Source organism: Cricetulus griseus, chromosome 3 (assembly GCF_003668045.3).
Source record: "Cricetulus griseus strain 17A/GY chromosome 3, alternate assembly CriGri-PICRH-1.0, whole genome shotgun sequence".
NCBI lineage: Eukaryota > Metazoa > Chordata > Mammalia > Rodentia > Cricetidae > Cricetulus > Cricetulus griseus.
The window spans coordinates 203,403,712-203,420,021 of record NC_048596.1 but is presented as its reverse complement, the minus strand read 5'-3'; the positions used below and the strand labels follow the sequence as shown (position 1 = coordinate 203,420,021).

The window sequence follows — 16,310 nt, the reverse complement described above, 5'->3', positions numbered from 1 at the left end:
CTGCATATTTTCTGTTTCCAGACAAATCCCTTTTTGCCTTGGTGCCTCAGTTACCAGCTCTATAAAGGCAATGGCCAGGGATGGTCAGATAATTAGACAGAGATAGATGGAGACAGAGGAGGCACAATCAAAACAGTTAAAATCTGCCTCCTTGTGAAGTACAAGATGACAACACTCAGAAAGTCCACGTGTGTATAGTTCCCAGGCATGCTTCAAAACCAACTTCCTGGCGTCGGAATTTGCTGGAAGGGCTGGGAGGCTTGCCAGCAAGTCCATCAAAGTTCATTTAGATTTGCATTTTCACTGTGTGTGACAAGCTTTTTAGTAAACAGGCTCTCCTGGGCTGTCACTCTAGGGGAGTGTACTCCACCATTCTCTCCAGCAGTGTTTGCTTGCTGAGTCCAAGCCTGGGAGAGCCACCCATACAGGTTTTCTCCCTCCTTATATGAACTTCACTTGGGTTCCATGCCCATTCTTTCTGTGGCTTGCACTTCCCTTGGTATCACATGAGGGGAGGTGCTGGTTCATACAGAGTCACTAAAATTAATAAAAGAAATTTCTTCTTTTAATTTCACTTCCTTTGGCAAGGAGTTCTCTCTACCTTCTTAAACTGACTCGGGAGGCAGAGGTGGAGGCAGGCATACCTTTGTAAGTTCAAGGGCCTGCCTGTTCTACAAAGCAAGTTCTAGGACAGCCAAAGCTACAAACAAAAAAACCCTGTCTTAAAACAAACAAAAAAGGAGAGAGAGAGAGAGAGAGATAGATAGATAAAGAGAGAGAGAGAGAGAGAGAACAACAACAAAACCAAAAACTGACTAGTGTCCTTTGGTTCCAAGGAGTATTGGAGAAAAAAAATTGTACTGTTTGGTTTCCCAGACTTTGAGATGGGAGATATCATTTGAATGTATGCCCTACCCATAAAATAATTAGGGTTTGTTTGTGCATTTATATGTATATGTGTGTGCCTGTTCACATGGATGCAAATGTGTGTGTGTGAATGCATGTGCCTGTGAAGGCCACTGGCAAACTTCTAATATTGCTCCTGGGGCACCATCTCTCTTGATATATATATATATATATATATATATATATATATATATATATATATATTAGACAGGGTCTTTTACAGGTCTGGAGCTTGCCAATTTCAATAGGCTGGCTGTCCAGCGAGCTTCAGGGATCCCTCTGTGTCTCCTCAGTGCTAGGATTACAAGTGTGCTCCTTTACCAACTGAGCTCTCTCTAGCCCCAAAATGGTTGTTTTAAAAAGCACCCCTGTTGTTTTTCTTTTGGCCAAGTAGGTGAGTAACTAAGCCAGCAGAACTCCATCAATAGAGGCCATATTTTGCTGCAAAAGGACATTCTTTTGCAAAAATACATTTTATCTTGTCAAGATAAAAGTCAGTCTAGTTTATACTAGCTGGCTTCTTTTTCAAGAGAACTCCCAATGACAACAACAAAAGCATGTTTCTAAAAGTTACGATCACAATAGATCCCCTTCTAACAGTGAACTTCTGTAACTATGATTGTCTAGGTGGTTTTTTTTCCTTTGGTACCCAGGAGTCCACTGTCTCTCTGAGTGCTGAGGGGTCAGCACTGGAATCTCACAATAAGAGCAGATTAAACCTCCTGAACTTTCTCTATCAACTTTTGAAGAAACATGCCACTAAGAATCTGAGTGCCATGTTCTGGCTTGGTGAATGTGATAACCACTTTACTACCCAAGTAACCCCAGAGTCTTTGTTTTTTGTTTTTGTTTTCTTTTTTTAAGTCAGGGTTTCTCTGAAGCTTTGGAGGCTGTCCTGGAACTCACTCTGTTGAACAGGCTGGCCTCAAACTCACAAGAGATCCACGTGTCTTTGCCTTCTGAGCACTGTGATTACAGGCGTGTCCCACTACTACCCAGCATAACCCTAGAATCTTTCACCCCAATGCCAACAGCAACTTTTTGTCTAAGATAAAGGCCAGAACACTGTCTGACAACTAGACCTGGGGTTGAAGGAGCTGTCACTTGCCTATCATCTTCATTTGTTGTGAATATTAATTTTTCTTTGAGGGTCTTGTGAATTGTACTGGAATCCCCCCTTTTATAAATGTAAATATAAACTCCCCCTTTTATAAATACACAAGCAACGATTGCTATTTTTTTCTTTTTGAGACTGCGTTTCTCTATGTAATGTACGGGTGGCCACACACTCATGATCCTCTACCTCAGCCTCTTGTATGCTGGGGTTATATATATATGTCACACCTGGCTCCTATGTTTGCTTATATTTAGAAATCTGAACACTCTTTTGTTGGGCTCTGAAACTGTGGAAGAAGCAAAAGCCTGTTCCATACTGTAAAACTTTATTGGCAGTTACAATTTTGACTATTTTTCTGGTATTTTGGTTTGTTTTGAGACAGGGATATGCAGCCTGATGGCCTCAAATTTGCAGCCTTCCTTTGGTTTTGTTTCTGTGACACTCTTACTATGTAGACCAGCCTAGCCTCAAACTTAGAGCTTTTCCTGCCTCTGCCACCAAATGCTGAGATTAAAGGTTTGATCCACCAAGCCTGTTTATTTATTTATTTATTTACTTACTTACTTATGTGAGTACGTGTATTGTGTGTGCACACACACATGCTATAGTGTGGGAGTAAGAGTTCTCCTACCATGTGATTCAGGGAGATCAAATTCTAGTCATCAGGCTTGGTAGCCAAGCACCCCTACCCACTGAGCCATCTCCTCAGCCCATAGGATAGAAATAACGTGTCTCTGAGAGAAATGTAAGAAACGGCACGTCATCACTTACTCTCTGTAGCCTTGAGTGCTGTACTAGAATTTGGTTATCTCGGCTCCTTTTGTCCTACTGAATGACACTGTGGGGAATGTTTGCTTTTAAGCCAGAAAGCTAATGAGAGGATATTGGACTTTTAATATGTTCAAACGTTGTCCACACATCTTCCTACTGCTTATCTTTCAAAGGACTTTAGCCAGTGTGTTAACTACACATGAAACCCACAGCCAGCTCTTTTCAAAAAGCCAATAGAAGGGGGCTCTGGCACCAAGGCTATTGAATCTCTTCCAGGTCTCTTGAAAATTTTCCTTACAGATTGAGCAAGGGTGTGACCTCAATCTCTCCTTTTTCTCTTTCCCCTACTTCCCCCCCCCCCTTTTTGCTTGGCTCTTTAAATTGCAACACAGTCAGTAGTTAACTTACATCAAGACCCCAGTTTTGCTTTAGATGGGGATCTGTATGAATGTAGATACACAGGCTGGTGACAGCAGCTTCAGTTTATACTATGTGGTGTTTATAAGCCCCTGAGATTTGATCTGGTTCTTAGAACCTCCTCACAGAACCCCTTTAACAATAGTAAATGTCCTCTAGCAGGGAAGGGTGGCTTCGGAAAGGTCAAACAGAGGGAAAGCACTTCTAAGAAAAAGAATTATTTGGCATCTGAAAAAACAGTGAAATCGTCCCACGAATGTCGTTGTTCAGAAAAAAAGGCTCTTGAATCAGTTCTAGAAGGTTCATTTCTGTTGCCGTGTCTACAGTTTGTGGAAGCATATTCATATTAACATGTTCTTCTGGTTTTACCACACTTTTGCCAACATCAGTGAGGTGGGCAGTGCCACCCACAGCAACACAAATGATATGCGGCTGTATTATTTTCTCCTTCACACATGCAGAGGTCAGAGTTGAGAAAGCCTCACTATGGTTTCAACATCATTTTTGTTTTGATGTGTGTCCATGCACATGTGTGCACATGTGGGCATGAGTACAAGTGTGGGAAGAAGACAACCTCAGGTGTACCTCAAGTGTCCATCCTTGCCTTTCATCTTGTTCCAGACAGGGTCTCTTGTCATTCCTTGTTTTGTATACCAGGTCCTTGAGCTTCTGGGGGAATTCTGTCTCTACCTTCCATTTTGTAGAAACGCTGAGGTGCTTACGTTGTAGGTTCTGGTGATTCACACTCAAAACCCCAGGTTTGTGTAGCAAGTGCTTTACCCATAGAACCACCCCACCCCCATCCTGTTCTCAATATCATTGTCACTGAAAGTAGCCCTCTACGGAAGTGACACCATGAATCCACATCTGGATACAGAGTGGAGCTCACAAACTTAGAATGACATAGCATAAAGCACCCACAATCTGCAGGGGTCCTGAAGGTAGACCTCCATGTGGATGTTCTCATAGCACCCTGCCCCATAGACAGTGGGTCTATGGCTTCCAGGTATGCACAAGGGCTCCTATGCAGCAGTGGGCCTAGAGAGTAGGTCTCAGAGATCAGATGTCAGTGTCCATGATTGTGAGTGTAGGCTCAGCTCTCTTTTGTTCATGGAATTATGCTTTAGAATCCCTTCTCAAATTGCTATTTGCATCTTGTCAAGCAGAATAGCATTTTGCCCCCAAACTGAGATCTCTATTTTAAAAGAAAAAAATCTTAGGAATTGCAGCCAGGAAAACTGTTGCTCGTCTAGTCTCCACAGAACCCCTCCCTGCAGACTATTTCCTTTAGTTCCTAAAACAAATCACAAGGTTCCAGGGTTCTGGTTAAGCACGGGCCTGGGCTGCTGCACTGCCTGCTTGTCCACTTAGGAATGCACACATACACGCTGCAGCCAATCCTGTAACCTTGACTCTGAGCAGCAAAGCTCATCCTGACTCTTCTGGGAGGACCCAGAGCCTTAAGCAAGAGGGCAGTCTACGTGACTAAAACATGCCAACTTCCTCTTTCATAAGTCGTCACATGGTGAGGTACAATTACAATTCCTGCCTTGTCTGTGCGAATTGCAGACGCATTGCCTCACCCTAGAAACCCCGCTCCTGTGTGTGGAGGAGGCAGGCTGTAACTCCAGCAGCAGCCGCTTTGGACAGGATCCAGCTCCAGTCTGCGCCGGGAGGGAAGGCGGGTGGGTGGAAGACAGAAACAAAGCTATGTTTACTTAGCATACATCGATTAAAAAAAAAAAAAACTGCTTCAGAGTTACATGAAAGGCCAAGCAGCATGAAAGGCTGTTGATACAGTATAAGGAATTGCTGCCCTGGATTCAGGCCTTGCCTTAACCCCGTGGAGCCGGGTTCCTTTTTATGGAGGGCAGCCCAGTCTGAAATAGCCTTTCCGTTTTCCAGCAGGCAGGCATCTCTAGGGGGAAGTTCTAACAGCTGAGTTTCGACATGAAGCCAGTGGTGTGAAATACAAAGGAAATACCGGTCTTTTGGAGAAGTAAAGCTCTACTTAGCATTTCTCAAGGCAGACATTGTACCTCAGTAATTCTATTTTGGGTTGTAGTGTAGGCTTTCCCTGGAGAGGACACTGAGGGCCGCTGGCAGGTGAAACCAGTATAATCAGGCCACGCTTTCATGCAGAGCTCTGCTTTGTTTTAACATTTCCGTGTCTGCCTAGTGGGTCACCTCCTAGGGCACTGAGATGACTCTGCAGTCAGGGCAGCTTCATCTACACTCGATTATCTCCACGGGCAAAATCACGTGCTCAGATGAGTGGCACAGGGTCTTGGAAGAGAGTGACCAGACTGACAGGTCCTGGAGCAGGTGCCCAAACCAGCTGGCACCAGCTGCTTCTGGGAATGGATCCGGGTAGGCCCCATTCCAGACTTGGAGAGGGAGAGGCAGGCTTATGACTGGAAGAGGAGATGGGGAGGCCCTTGACACAGGTGTACCTTCTCCGGAAAGCCCCGAGAGAGACGTTCAAGGTTAGCCTGTGGACGCCCTTGGCAACTGATATTAAGCTTTCTGTGCCATCTCCAACAGGGTTATTCTTGTGCTCTAAGCAGTTCCCTGAGCCGCTTCTCTGTGGGGCATGTTTCCTCTTGTGGCTATTCTTTGAAGCAACCTGGCATTTTCAATAGCAGCAACTGGAAAAACGTCAGCAGGATTTTTTTCCTCCCTTTCCACCTTCCAATCCAGTTGTAGGAAAGATAATGTAATTAGTACCCTGTTCTTCCCACACTTAACCAGCTCATTCCAGTCTTGGGGAGAGAAGTGGGCCTGTGTTGTTCACCACAAAAGCAGCTCTTACACTCAGCCAACTGAGTGTGTAGGTCCCAAATGAGATGGTCAGCCTGAGTGACCAACCACAGATAGCACACACCAATTCCTGCTCCCTATCAAAGTGTACATCTCGGAGTTCAGTCCACTCTGGGCAGCCCGCACTGCCCACCGTGAAAGGGAGCGGCGAAGCGAAGCGGCCGAGCGCATCTGCGCCCATTGGGATAAGCCGGGTGGGACAACGGAGAGCCAAATCCACCCGCCAGCCGCACGCCTCTGGCGCACAAGGGGTAGCCGGCGCCTGGGGCTGGCCACTCCAAGTTCGGCCGGGGTGGAGGTAGTGGGGCAGGGCCTGCGAGCCAGAGTTCGGGGGCGGGACCTGCGCCGTGACGCGGCGGGCTGCAGAGCCCACATCCCTGGAATGTGCACTAGCTCGGCTCGGCCTCAGAGCCCGCGGCGCTGTGCACGTCTATGTGGAGCCTGCGCAGTGGCGGCGTCCCTTGCCCACGTCACGCGCTTGCCGCGCGGACCTACATAAGACGCTGGGGCGGCGGCGCCGAGGGCCCTGATGAGCCTGGGTTATGCATCCTCTTTTTAGTGCACGCGCAAAGGAGGCCGGGCCTGCCAGAGTGCACCAGGCCGTCTGGAGTTTGTAAAACTTAAAGGGACAGCGACTGTGTTGCTTCCTCGACCAAAGCAGGGCTAAGCGTGTTGACTGCGCGCGCGCACGCTCATCTTAGGCCAAGTGAGACTCTTAACAGAAAAGTCTAATAAAGTGCACCTTACTATGCTCGAAATCCCCTGCTCAGGAGGCTGCCAGTAACCAAGCAGTGACAAAGTGACATTGCGTGTAAAATAAAACAGTTTGCACAATTTAATCAAAAGGACACGGCCGTGGGGTGGAGCATCCTAGCGGGGTAGGCGGGGGGTGGGGGTGGGGGACACAGACGACCCCAAGGGCTGAGAGCTGCACACCTGCAGCATCAGGGCCGCGCGAACTCGTGCGGTATTCCAGCCCCTGCGCGCACGCGATCGAGAAAGGGAAGAATCCAGGACGGCGCGCGCGAGAGCGCGGAGGGAGGGCGGGCACACGAGGCCGCGCGCGCCAGGGAGGGAGGGGGCCGCGCAGGCGCCGTGCAGAGCTGTCGAAGAATCAAGTCTGTAGAAGTGGAGCGGCCGCGGCGGTAGCAGCAGCGACAGCAGCGGCGCAGGAGCTGAGCTGCACTGGGTGCTGTGCAGCGGCTGCGCCGGGGCCTAGGACCGAGCTGCACGCCTTAGCGTGCGGCATGCCCCGCCGCTCGGGCTGAGCTGCCCCGGCGGCTGCCCCGCGTCCCCCGTCCCCGCGCGGCTCTGCGCGCCCGGCGCCGCCGCGACCTGCTGCGCTCGCGGCCCGTCTTCGCCCCGGTCTGGAGGCCCGAGCCCGCGCCCCGGCCGAGCCGCCGCCCCCGCGCACGCCGCGCCGCCCCGCCGCCCGTGGGGACCTGCAGCCGCGCCCCGCCGCGCGCCCGCCGCCCCCTCGTGCCCCGGGGGCGCCGCGCGGGCGCCGCGCCGGCCCGGGCTCTGCCGCCGCCGCCGCCTCCTCGCTTGCGGCCGCCGCCGCCGCTAGTCGCGCAGACGCGGGCTTGGGCCGGCCGGCGCGCGCGCGCGGGGACCGCGGGGGGCGGCGGCGTCCCCTCCTCGCCCGGTTCCTCCTGTGGCGCGGCAGGCTGTGCGGACATGGCCGCGGCGGTGGCGGTGGCGGCCGCGTCTCGGCGCCAGTCGTGCTATCTGTGTGACCTGCCCCGCATGCCCTGGGCCATGATCTGGGACTTCACGGAGCCCGTGTGCCGCGGCTGCGTCAACTACGAGGGCGCCGACCGCGTGGAGTTCGTCATCGAGACGGCGCGCCAGCTGAAGCGTGCTCACGGCTGCTTCTCCGAGGGCCGCTCCCCGACCGGCGCTCAACCCTCGACCGCCAAGCCACCGCCACTGTCGGCCAAGGACCTATTGCTGCAGCCGCCGCCGCAGCTGGGCCACGCGGGCGCCGAGGCCGCACGCGCTCAGGCCATGGAGCGCTACCCGCTGGCGCCGGATCGGGCCCCGCGCCTGTCCTCTGACTTTGGCACTCGTGCCGGTGCGGGCCTCCCGCAGTCGGCCGCACCGCAGCCCGCGCCGGCGAACGGCATCCTGGTGCCCAACGGCTTCTCCAAGCTGGAGGAGCCGCCCGAGCTGAATCGCCAGAGCCCGAACCCTCGGCGCGCACACGCCGTGCCGCCCACCCTGGTGCCTCTGGTGAACGGCTCCGCCGCACTGGGGCTAAGCGGCCGTGCTGCGGCCACACTGGCCGCGGTGAGTGGAACACCGGGCCTGGGCTCCCAGCCCGCCGAGCTGGGCACCCACAAACGGCCGGCGTCGGTGTCCGGCGCGGCAGAGCACGAGGCTCGTGAGCCGAACAAGGAGAAGGCACAGCCCGCGCACCGGAGCCCAGCCGACAGCTTATCCGGCGCGTCTGGGGCGAGCGAGCTGGGCGCCGACGGTGCAGGCAAGGGTCGAGCGCCCGGGGAGCAGGACTGGTCCAGCAGGCCTAAGACGGTGCGCGACACGCTACTGGCGCTGCACCAGCACGGCCACTCGGGGCCCTTCGAGAGCAAGTTCAAGAAGGAGCCGGCCCTGACTGCAGGCAGGTTGTTGGGTTTCGAGGCCAACGGGGCCAACGGGTCTAAAGCAGGTAGGGGCGGCTGTGGGGCGAGGGGAGAAGGGATCGAGGGCGTGGACGTTAGAGACAGACAGCGTGCACTCGTGTATGCTGGGGAAGCCACTCTAACATGCACGGTTTTTACTTAGCCCAGAAACAACAAACAGCCAACTTCCTGGTCGGCCTAAGGCTGAAACAGCGCTTAGGAGCAACGTGGTTCCTTTGCTGAACCAGCACAACAGGGATGAGTCAGAGCGGGCTGATAGGCAGCAACACGACGTTTTCCTTTCCCAGCACATTCTTGGATGGGAGCATGAGGGCAGCACTCACCCTTTAACCTGTCTGGGACGTTAGCAGTCACATGTGCCAGTTCTGGGTTGGAACCTTTCAGGCAGGCTTGCATGACTTAGCTTCTCTTGGAAGTGGTGTGCAGGCTTAGAGCCCCTTACTAGAGGAAGTGTTAGAAGCTGCATGCAGAACTTGTATACTAGGTGTGTATTTTGGAGATGGGAAATGTCTCTTTGGATACATTTCCGTTAATTTTTCTTTTTTTCCATTCCGTCTCTGTTTAGTTGCAAGAACAGCAAGGAAAAGGAAGCCTTCTCCAGAACCGGAAGGGGAAGTCGGACCCCCTAAGATCAATGGCGAGGCTCAGCCTTGGCTGTCCACTTCCACAGAAGGGCTCAAGATCCCCATCACCCCTACATCCTCTTTTGTGTCTCCACCACCCCCTACTGCCTCTCCTCATTCCAACCGGACCACACCGCCTGAAGCGGCTCAGAACGGCCAGTCCCCCATGGCAGCCCTGATTTTAGTAGCAGACAATGCCGGGGGCAGTCATGCTTCGAAAGATGCCACCCAGGTTCACTCCACCACCAGGAGGAACAGCAGCAGCCCGCCCTCTCCCTCCTCTATGAACCAAAGAAGGCTTGGCCCCAGAGAGGTGGGGGGCCAGGCCACGGGCAGCACAGGAGGACTGGAGCCTGTGCACCCTGCCAGCCTCCCAGACTCCTCTCTGGCAGCCAGCGCCCCCCTATGCTGCACCCTCTGCCACGAGCGGCTGGAGGATACCCATTTTGTGCAGTGCCCGTCTGTCCCTTCGCACAAGTTCTGTTTCCCTTGCTCCAGACAAAGCATTAAACAGCAGGGCGCTAGCGGAGAGGTCTATTGTCCAAGCGGGGAGAAGTGCCCTCTGGTGGGCTCCAATGTCCCCTGGGCCTTCATGCAAGGAGAAATTGCTACCATCCTCGCTGGAGATGTGAAAGTGAAAAAGGAGAGAGACTCGTGACTTTCTGCATTCAGAAAAGCCCACGGTTACCCTTAACTCAAACTTCTTGAACTGTATATAAATCTCCATATATATATATATATATATAAATATATATATCCAAGACAAGGGAAATGTAGACTTCATAAACATGGCTGTATAATTTTGATTTTTTTGAATACATTGTGTTTCTATATTTTTTTGACGACAAAAGGTATGTACTTTAAAAGGCATTTTCTTCTTTTGTTAACGTTATTAGGCTGTCTGTGCTTGACTTCTCTGGTGACAGTTGCTGTTCTATGTAGGCTGCGACTTGGCTGCTTTTTTTTTTTTTTTTAAAGAGCACTTGGCAAACAAATGCTTCTAGCCGTATTTGTATGCACTTATTTTAAAAAAGAAAAAAAAAGCCAAATACATTTTTCTGACATTGTAAGATTGCCTTACTGTCTGTCATTCCTCATTGCTGGCCCCTCTCCCAGACTGGAGGTCAGTTGGTGGAGAAGGAGGGAAGTGAGTAAAAAGGGGCACTTTTGTCAGAAGGGCATGCCCCTGGGAGATGTGACCCACCTAGCAGGCCCTATCGGAAGGTGGGGAGATGGGGTTTGAATCTTGTCTTGTTAATGGTTCAGTTCTTGCAATACTGATAGAGGTGCTGCTGAAAGATTTGCTGGATTGTGTGTTTGGGAGTTTTTTGGGTTTGTTTTTGTTTTTTTGAAGGCAAGTTGACCGATGTACACTCTGCCCATGTGACCAGTTGTAAGATTTCAATGCTGCATGCTCCTTGGTTGCCTCACTGGTGTTTCCTGCTATAGAAATAATTGTACGGGGTGGTGTGCAAATAAGATGGCTTTGCTGCCGTTTTACAGCAGAGCCTGGCTCTGCAGCGCCACTCAGCCTTTCCAAACACTTCAGGGCTCTTTACTGTTGCTGTTGCAGGCCTGGTGAACCCTCGGGATTTGTTTCATTTCTGTTTTGTTTGTGTTTTGCTCTGTTCTGGTTTGTTTCTTTCATTTACCTGTCCTGTTCCTGCGGCCATTGCTGTTGTCAGTATCCCTACACCCTGTTGTAATGAGTGCTTACTGTAGTATATACATTGACAGTTAACAGCCCTGGGTGCTTCGAGGAGGGCCTGTGGGCATATCAGTGGTGGGGCCCACTGTGGGTAGAGGAAGCCTGCAGTTTCCTTCTTAGATGTGTCTGAAATATTAAGTGTGAATAATGCTGTTCTGGAAAATGACAAAATAGTGAAAACTACAGACATGAAGGGTTTTTACATAATCAAGCCCCACCTCTCCAACTATTTTTAGAAGCCTTTTGTAAACTAATTTCTTTTGATCACTGTTTTGCATTGGTGAAGTGATTGTTTTTTAATGTAAACAACAGGTCATTAGTTATTAGTAGTGGTCGCCCCTTAGTGATGCTGGGTTTTGTGGGGTTTTTTTTACCCCTTTGTGCTGTTTTGGTTTAATGTCAACAGGAACACACTACCCTAAACCCTGATGTGCAGGTGTTTGTAACTTGGCCTTGTAGGCTCAATCATGGCTTCTAAGTCTACTATGGTTAATGTTTTTTTCACAGCCTGGATTCTATTTTAATTTGAAGATATAGGTTATCACCAGCCTGGGATCATTTCTAGTTAACTGGTCTTTTTTTTTTTTTTTTTTAATCAGTCTTTTTAAGGTGGTTTCTTTAGTAGTCAAGTTGCTTGAAAACCAGTGACACTGCACCAAATACAGTATTTCTTGTTGTGTTTTTCGTAAGTGCACCTTGTCCTCCAGGTTCTTGTTACCAGTCATTGTGATGTTACAGACAGGCTTGCGTGGTAGACCAGTTGATTGTTACTGTGACTCAGATCCTACTGGTCTCTGAGGCGGATGTACACACACACACACACACACACACACACACACACAAAAAAAAAAAAAAAAAAGCAGAGTCAGTTTCACCTGCCCATTAAAGACATTTGTGAAGGACCCAACTATTATGGTCTGTATAAATGTGTTTCTAAGCACTTTATTATAAACTGGAATTTGACCTCATAGATGTTACAACTAGATTACTCATTTGACCTAATTTGCCGTGGCTGTATCTTTTGCAATCTCAACACAGATAAGCTCTCCAAAAACATGAATAAAGAACCATCCTGCCGAATGAGAGAAGTCTTTCCAGCTGCGGAAAAGGCCACCTGTGGTTTCTCTGTGCTAGTGGCAAAAGAGGCAAAACTTGACCTGTTGTAAAGGGGTGCACTTTGAGATAAAGGGCCTGTGTGCATCTGCCCAGCCTTGGGTGGCCTTCAGACTTGTAGCCAGAGTGTTGTCCTGGAGGGGGTGGGGTGGGGTTGGGGGGAGTCTTTCTCTGGCCTACGCTGAAACCATTCACGTGAGGACCTGGTTTGATCTTTTCTTGTCCTTAATGACATTTGTGGATGTTGTCCACAGCTGGATAGATTATGTCAGATTCCCAACACTATTCCAGCCGTGATTCTGATACTCAGAATATTAGGGGATGGGGTGTCAGCAGTCCCTTTTCTTTTTTTTTTTTTTTTTTTTTTTTGCTTTAATGAATTATAGAATTTAACAGATAACTATAGTGTCTTTCATGTGGCCTCACTCTGAAATTACAAGAACGTACACATGGTTTACAGCTTTTCTATATATCTTTTCCTGGCCACCAAGTATTTTGAAAGTGTGCCACCTTTTAACCTTTGCTTTTTTTTAAGTTGAAGGTGATAATTTTTCTATATATGATGAAACTCATGTCTACTGAAATAAGTGTAATCTTAGCTATCTATCAACATTATATTTTAAAACCATGCTATGGAAATACCACCCGTGTTCTGTCATTTGTCAGATTTACAGTACTTTTTTTTTTCTTTTAGCATTAAATAAAAATAAAATTGGGAGCACTGAACGTTTTCCAAGGCCTTTTTTTAATTTTTTAAACCAAGCTTAGTGTGGCTGTTAACATTACTCCAGACAGAAGGATGTATATGGGGTTGGGGTTTGCAGGACTATAGAGGCAGCTCTAGGAGAAAGAAGCCAGGGAAAAGGGCAGTGGGAGGGACACAGATAAGAGCTGAGCAGAGGTCATGTGGGAAACACTTGTTTGTTTTTCAACTGGCAGGAGAGCCTGCCACTCTGCAAGAGGGGGTTGAAAGGAGCTGATGGTAAGGACACTGAACTGTCTGTCCCAACCCAGATCTACTCTTTGAAAAGTTTTGTGATAAGCGCCATCTTGGGCCATAGAAAGTATACTGCTGCTGTATATATGGCATCTACACTGGGGAATGCTGTGGAATGAAGCTGGAGTAGAGCCACGTGGGAAGCTTGTTTTGCTGTGAAGCCCCAGATGTGTTTAACTGGTGCCCATCTCCACGTGTACTGTACGGAATTCCCGTAGAGTACACTTGTTTTGATCTCTTGATCTATGGGTGGGAAGACTCCTGAAATAGGAAACTGAAATTTAGGAAGTTCAAGGCTAGAATATACAGAGTTATCTATTTTAAGATGACATCAACAGCATCTTTGGAGTTGGGGGGGTTCCTATATATTTTTAATTTTTGCCATTAGTTCACTGAATTCATTTTTCAAAAAATAATGTGTGACTTTTTCATTTAATAAATAACAAATAGGTTAAAGTTAGCTTTGGTTTTCTTTGAAATGCTAGATTTTTTAGTGATAGTGACTCTTATAGAAGTCACTTAATCTTCAGGGAACACCTTCAGTGATTACATCCAGTGTTGTCATTAACTGGACTCTTGATATGAGGAGGAAAGATTTAAAAGGATTTGGGAGTCCTAGTTCCAAGACAAGTCATCCATTACTCAGTCTTTTTGCATATGACTTACAGATTTTATTTGACCAGTGAAGAGTGAAGTGCCCATTTTCCTGAGTACTGAGTATGCATGGAATCCTTGAGCAAAATATCTTGAGTTTGGGTAGCTGCCATTAGTCCCAAGTCACCCTCATCTGCTTGGCTTCTGTTCATAGGAAACTAGAAGACATGCCCTTCCTTGGTCATAGACCAAGGTCAGACGTTCTGTGAATGGAATTCATACTCATTTCATCATCTAGGGTTCTAGATCCAGGGCTGTGGTTAATGCCGTAAGTGCTATTGCTTAGGCCCACAGTAGCAGAATTAAGTAGAAAGTACAAACAGAAATGTAAGGTTTGTAGATTGTCAACCATGTAGGCCCCTCCTTCCTGTTTCTGGGGCAGCCTGCATCTTCAACATAGCTGAACCCCTTCCTTTGAGACACAAAAATAAAATATGTAGTTTATAATTTAAGAAACTGGAAGTTGTAAATGGCTGGGTTTATGGATCAGCCCTGGATGTCTCTGAACCCCCAGGTAAATTCATGCTTGGGGTAGGGGATATCATGTAACCCCCTGCTGACCATTATTAAGAATGTAAAGGGCTGAAGGAGTAGGTCAGTGTAGTAGAGTGCTTGCCTAACATGCATGAGGCCCTGGGTTCAAGAACAGCACTAAAACAATTCATTAATGAACTTTTTAAACCATCAATATGACCTGTCCCGTGTCAGCCTGATTTAAGACCACTTCCCTTTGAGTTATTACAGCTTTAAAAAAAAAAGATTATAAAATTGTAGGATTGTTTTATGTGTGTGTGTGTGTGTGTTTAAATCACAACATTGTGTGCCTCTTGATGGAACTGAACAATATAAAGTGATCCATGCAACAACAAGAGTATTAGGGCAAAAGTGCCGTAGAGACAGATGATGCTGAATTCAGACATGGTACCACAGTCTCATTGTGAAGCCCTGAAACTTGAAATGTAGATCAGGCTGGCCTCAACTTGAAAGCGATCTGCCTACCTCCCCTTCCTGAATTCTGGGATTAGAAGCATATGACACCACACCTGGTTAAAAAGTATTCTTTTATTTTAAATGAAAAAAAAAAAAAAGACTATTGACATGGTCTAAGTTTCTTCTCTGATACCACCTTCAATATGTCTGGGAAAAACATAGGCTGGCCCTTTATAAACTTATCAGCTCAAAATCAACCAATGTGCCTCCAGTGGGAGTAGTCTCTATCCCATGATCACTAGAAATGCTTCTAGGTAGTGGACATTTTTCCTCCTCCATTGGATTAGATACCGAGACCAAGATGACAGAATTCCCACTGAGAATTCAGAGCACCAGGTACCGGTTGGCCTTTGCATGGGGCTCCAGAGCTCTGATGGTAAAATACACATAGCATATCCTCCATGATGAGCTAAAACACGCTGTGTAGGGTAATGCCACCACATTTGAATATTTCTAAATATAGTGTACATTTTGGGCAAAATAACTTGTTACATAATCTGGAGATCTCACCCCTTAACCACTCTTACTTAGCAATTAGCAAAGCTAAGGAAGTCATCAGTACCAGCTAACTGTTCATACTCTCACCAGGGGACAGGCGTAGGTCACGGATGAGTCAAATTTTGTTGGGTGTGCATGTAAGTGACAACCTTAGCAAATATTTGGGTCACTGCAGATTTCTCTGCCACTTAGAAAACATCGTTCCTGCAGCAGCTCAGTGTCTTCTGAACTGTATATATGTGTCTGTGTCTTCAGGAAAAACAAAACAGAAGCAGCACTACAGCACAGCTAAGGGACTGGATTGATATTAATGTATGGGGGGTTTTGTTGTTTTTTTTCAAGTGAGTCACAAACTATGTTCTTTTACGCTATGATTTTTCAAGTATGCTGTCAAGAGATCTGCAAAAACAAAACAAAACAACCATAGTAAAGACTGCTGGGATCCACCTGAGTTAGCACTTTACAGCCACCTTGGATTGGGTTGCTACCGAGAAAAGGCTGCTGGAGGGGGACGCTCCACCCAGGCTGGAACCTGTTTACCCATCTTGTTATTTGTGCTGCCAGCAGCAATTCAATTAGCCTTTTGGGCGATAAAAGATAAAGACTTATTGTACCCCATATACAACTGAAATCAGAATTTCACAGGCGGGTCACAGTCGTTAGAGACACTGTTCTCCTAATAAGCACCATATGGGTGTCTGCCACCATTCCATTAACACCCCCAACCAGGCACCTCAAGCTATAGCCCAATTTAGATCCACTTGTGAGGTTAGGGTCAAAGCCACCCGTGGAAAGGCCCCTTCTTTGGGCCAAGGACAGAGTGGACAAATTGGTCCACAGTGGCTATCTACCAGGACTGTGAAAAGTAGAGTTGAGGCTAACTCCCACACTGGAGAACGGAGTGTCCTAGAATTTATATCCCGAGCCACAAGCAGCTTTCTGACCCAGGAACACAGTCAGACGTGCATGCGCACAATGCATGCATTGTGCAGCATACAACGGCCATGCTTTTGGCGGAGCATCAAAGCGGCTGCTTCTTTCTGCCGCGTCTGCG

General features: G+C 48.3%; 1 protein-coding gene across 2 annotated transcripts; it reads left to right on the top strand.

Moving 5' to 3' along the window:
* Positions 1 to 7,595: 7,595 nt before the first annotated feature.
* On the top strand, positions 7,596 to 12,843 carry Irf2bp2 (interferon regulatory factor 2 binding protein 2). Of its 2 annotated transcripts, none has more exons than XM_027404792.2 (2): positions 7,596 to 8,651; positions 9,239 to 12,843. In XM_027404792.2, exons 1-2 carry the CDS (start codon positions 7,709 to 7,711, stop codon positions 9,952 to 9,954), a joined length of 1,659 nt encoding a protein of 552 aa, XP_027260593.1. In that variant the 5' UTR covers positions 7,596 to 7,708; the 3' UTR covers positions 9,955 to 12,843. The 2 variants fall into 2 exon arrangements, with proteins under 2 accessions (XP_027260593.1, XP_027260592.1); XM_027404791.2 differs by having other exon boundaries at positions 7,597 to 8,699.
* The last annotated feature ends 3,467 nt before the right edge of the window (positions 12,844 to 16,310 follow it).

What these genes read in the sequence shown, in the direction of transcription:
- Irf2bp2 (XM_027404791.2), top strand. Translation starts at nt 7,709, where the DNA reads ATGGCCGCGGCGGTGGCGGTGGCGGCCGCGTCTCGGCGCCAGTCGTGC. An exon ending in GGCCAACGGGTCTAAAGCAG is followed by an intron (nt 8,700 to 9,238) that starts GTAGGGGCGGCT and finishes GTCTCTGTTTAG; the next exon opens with TTGCAAGAACAGCAAGGAAA.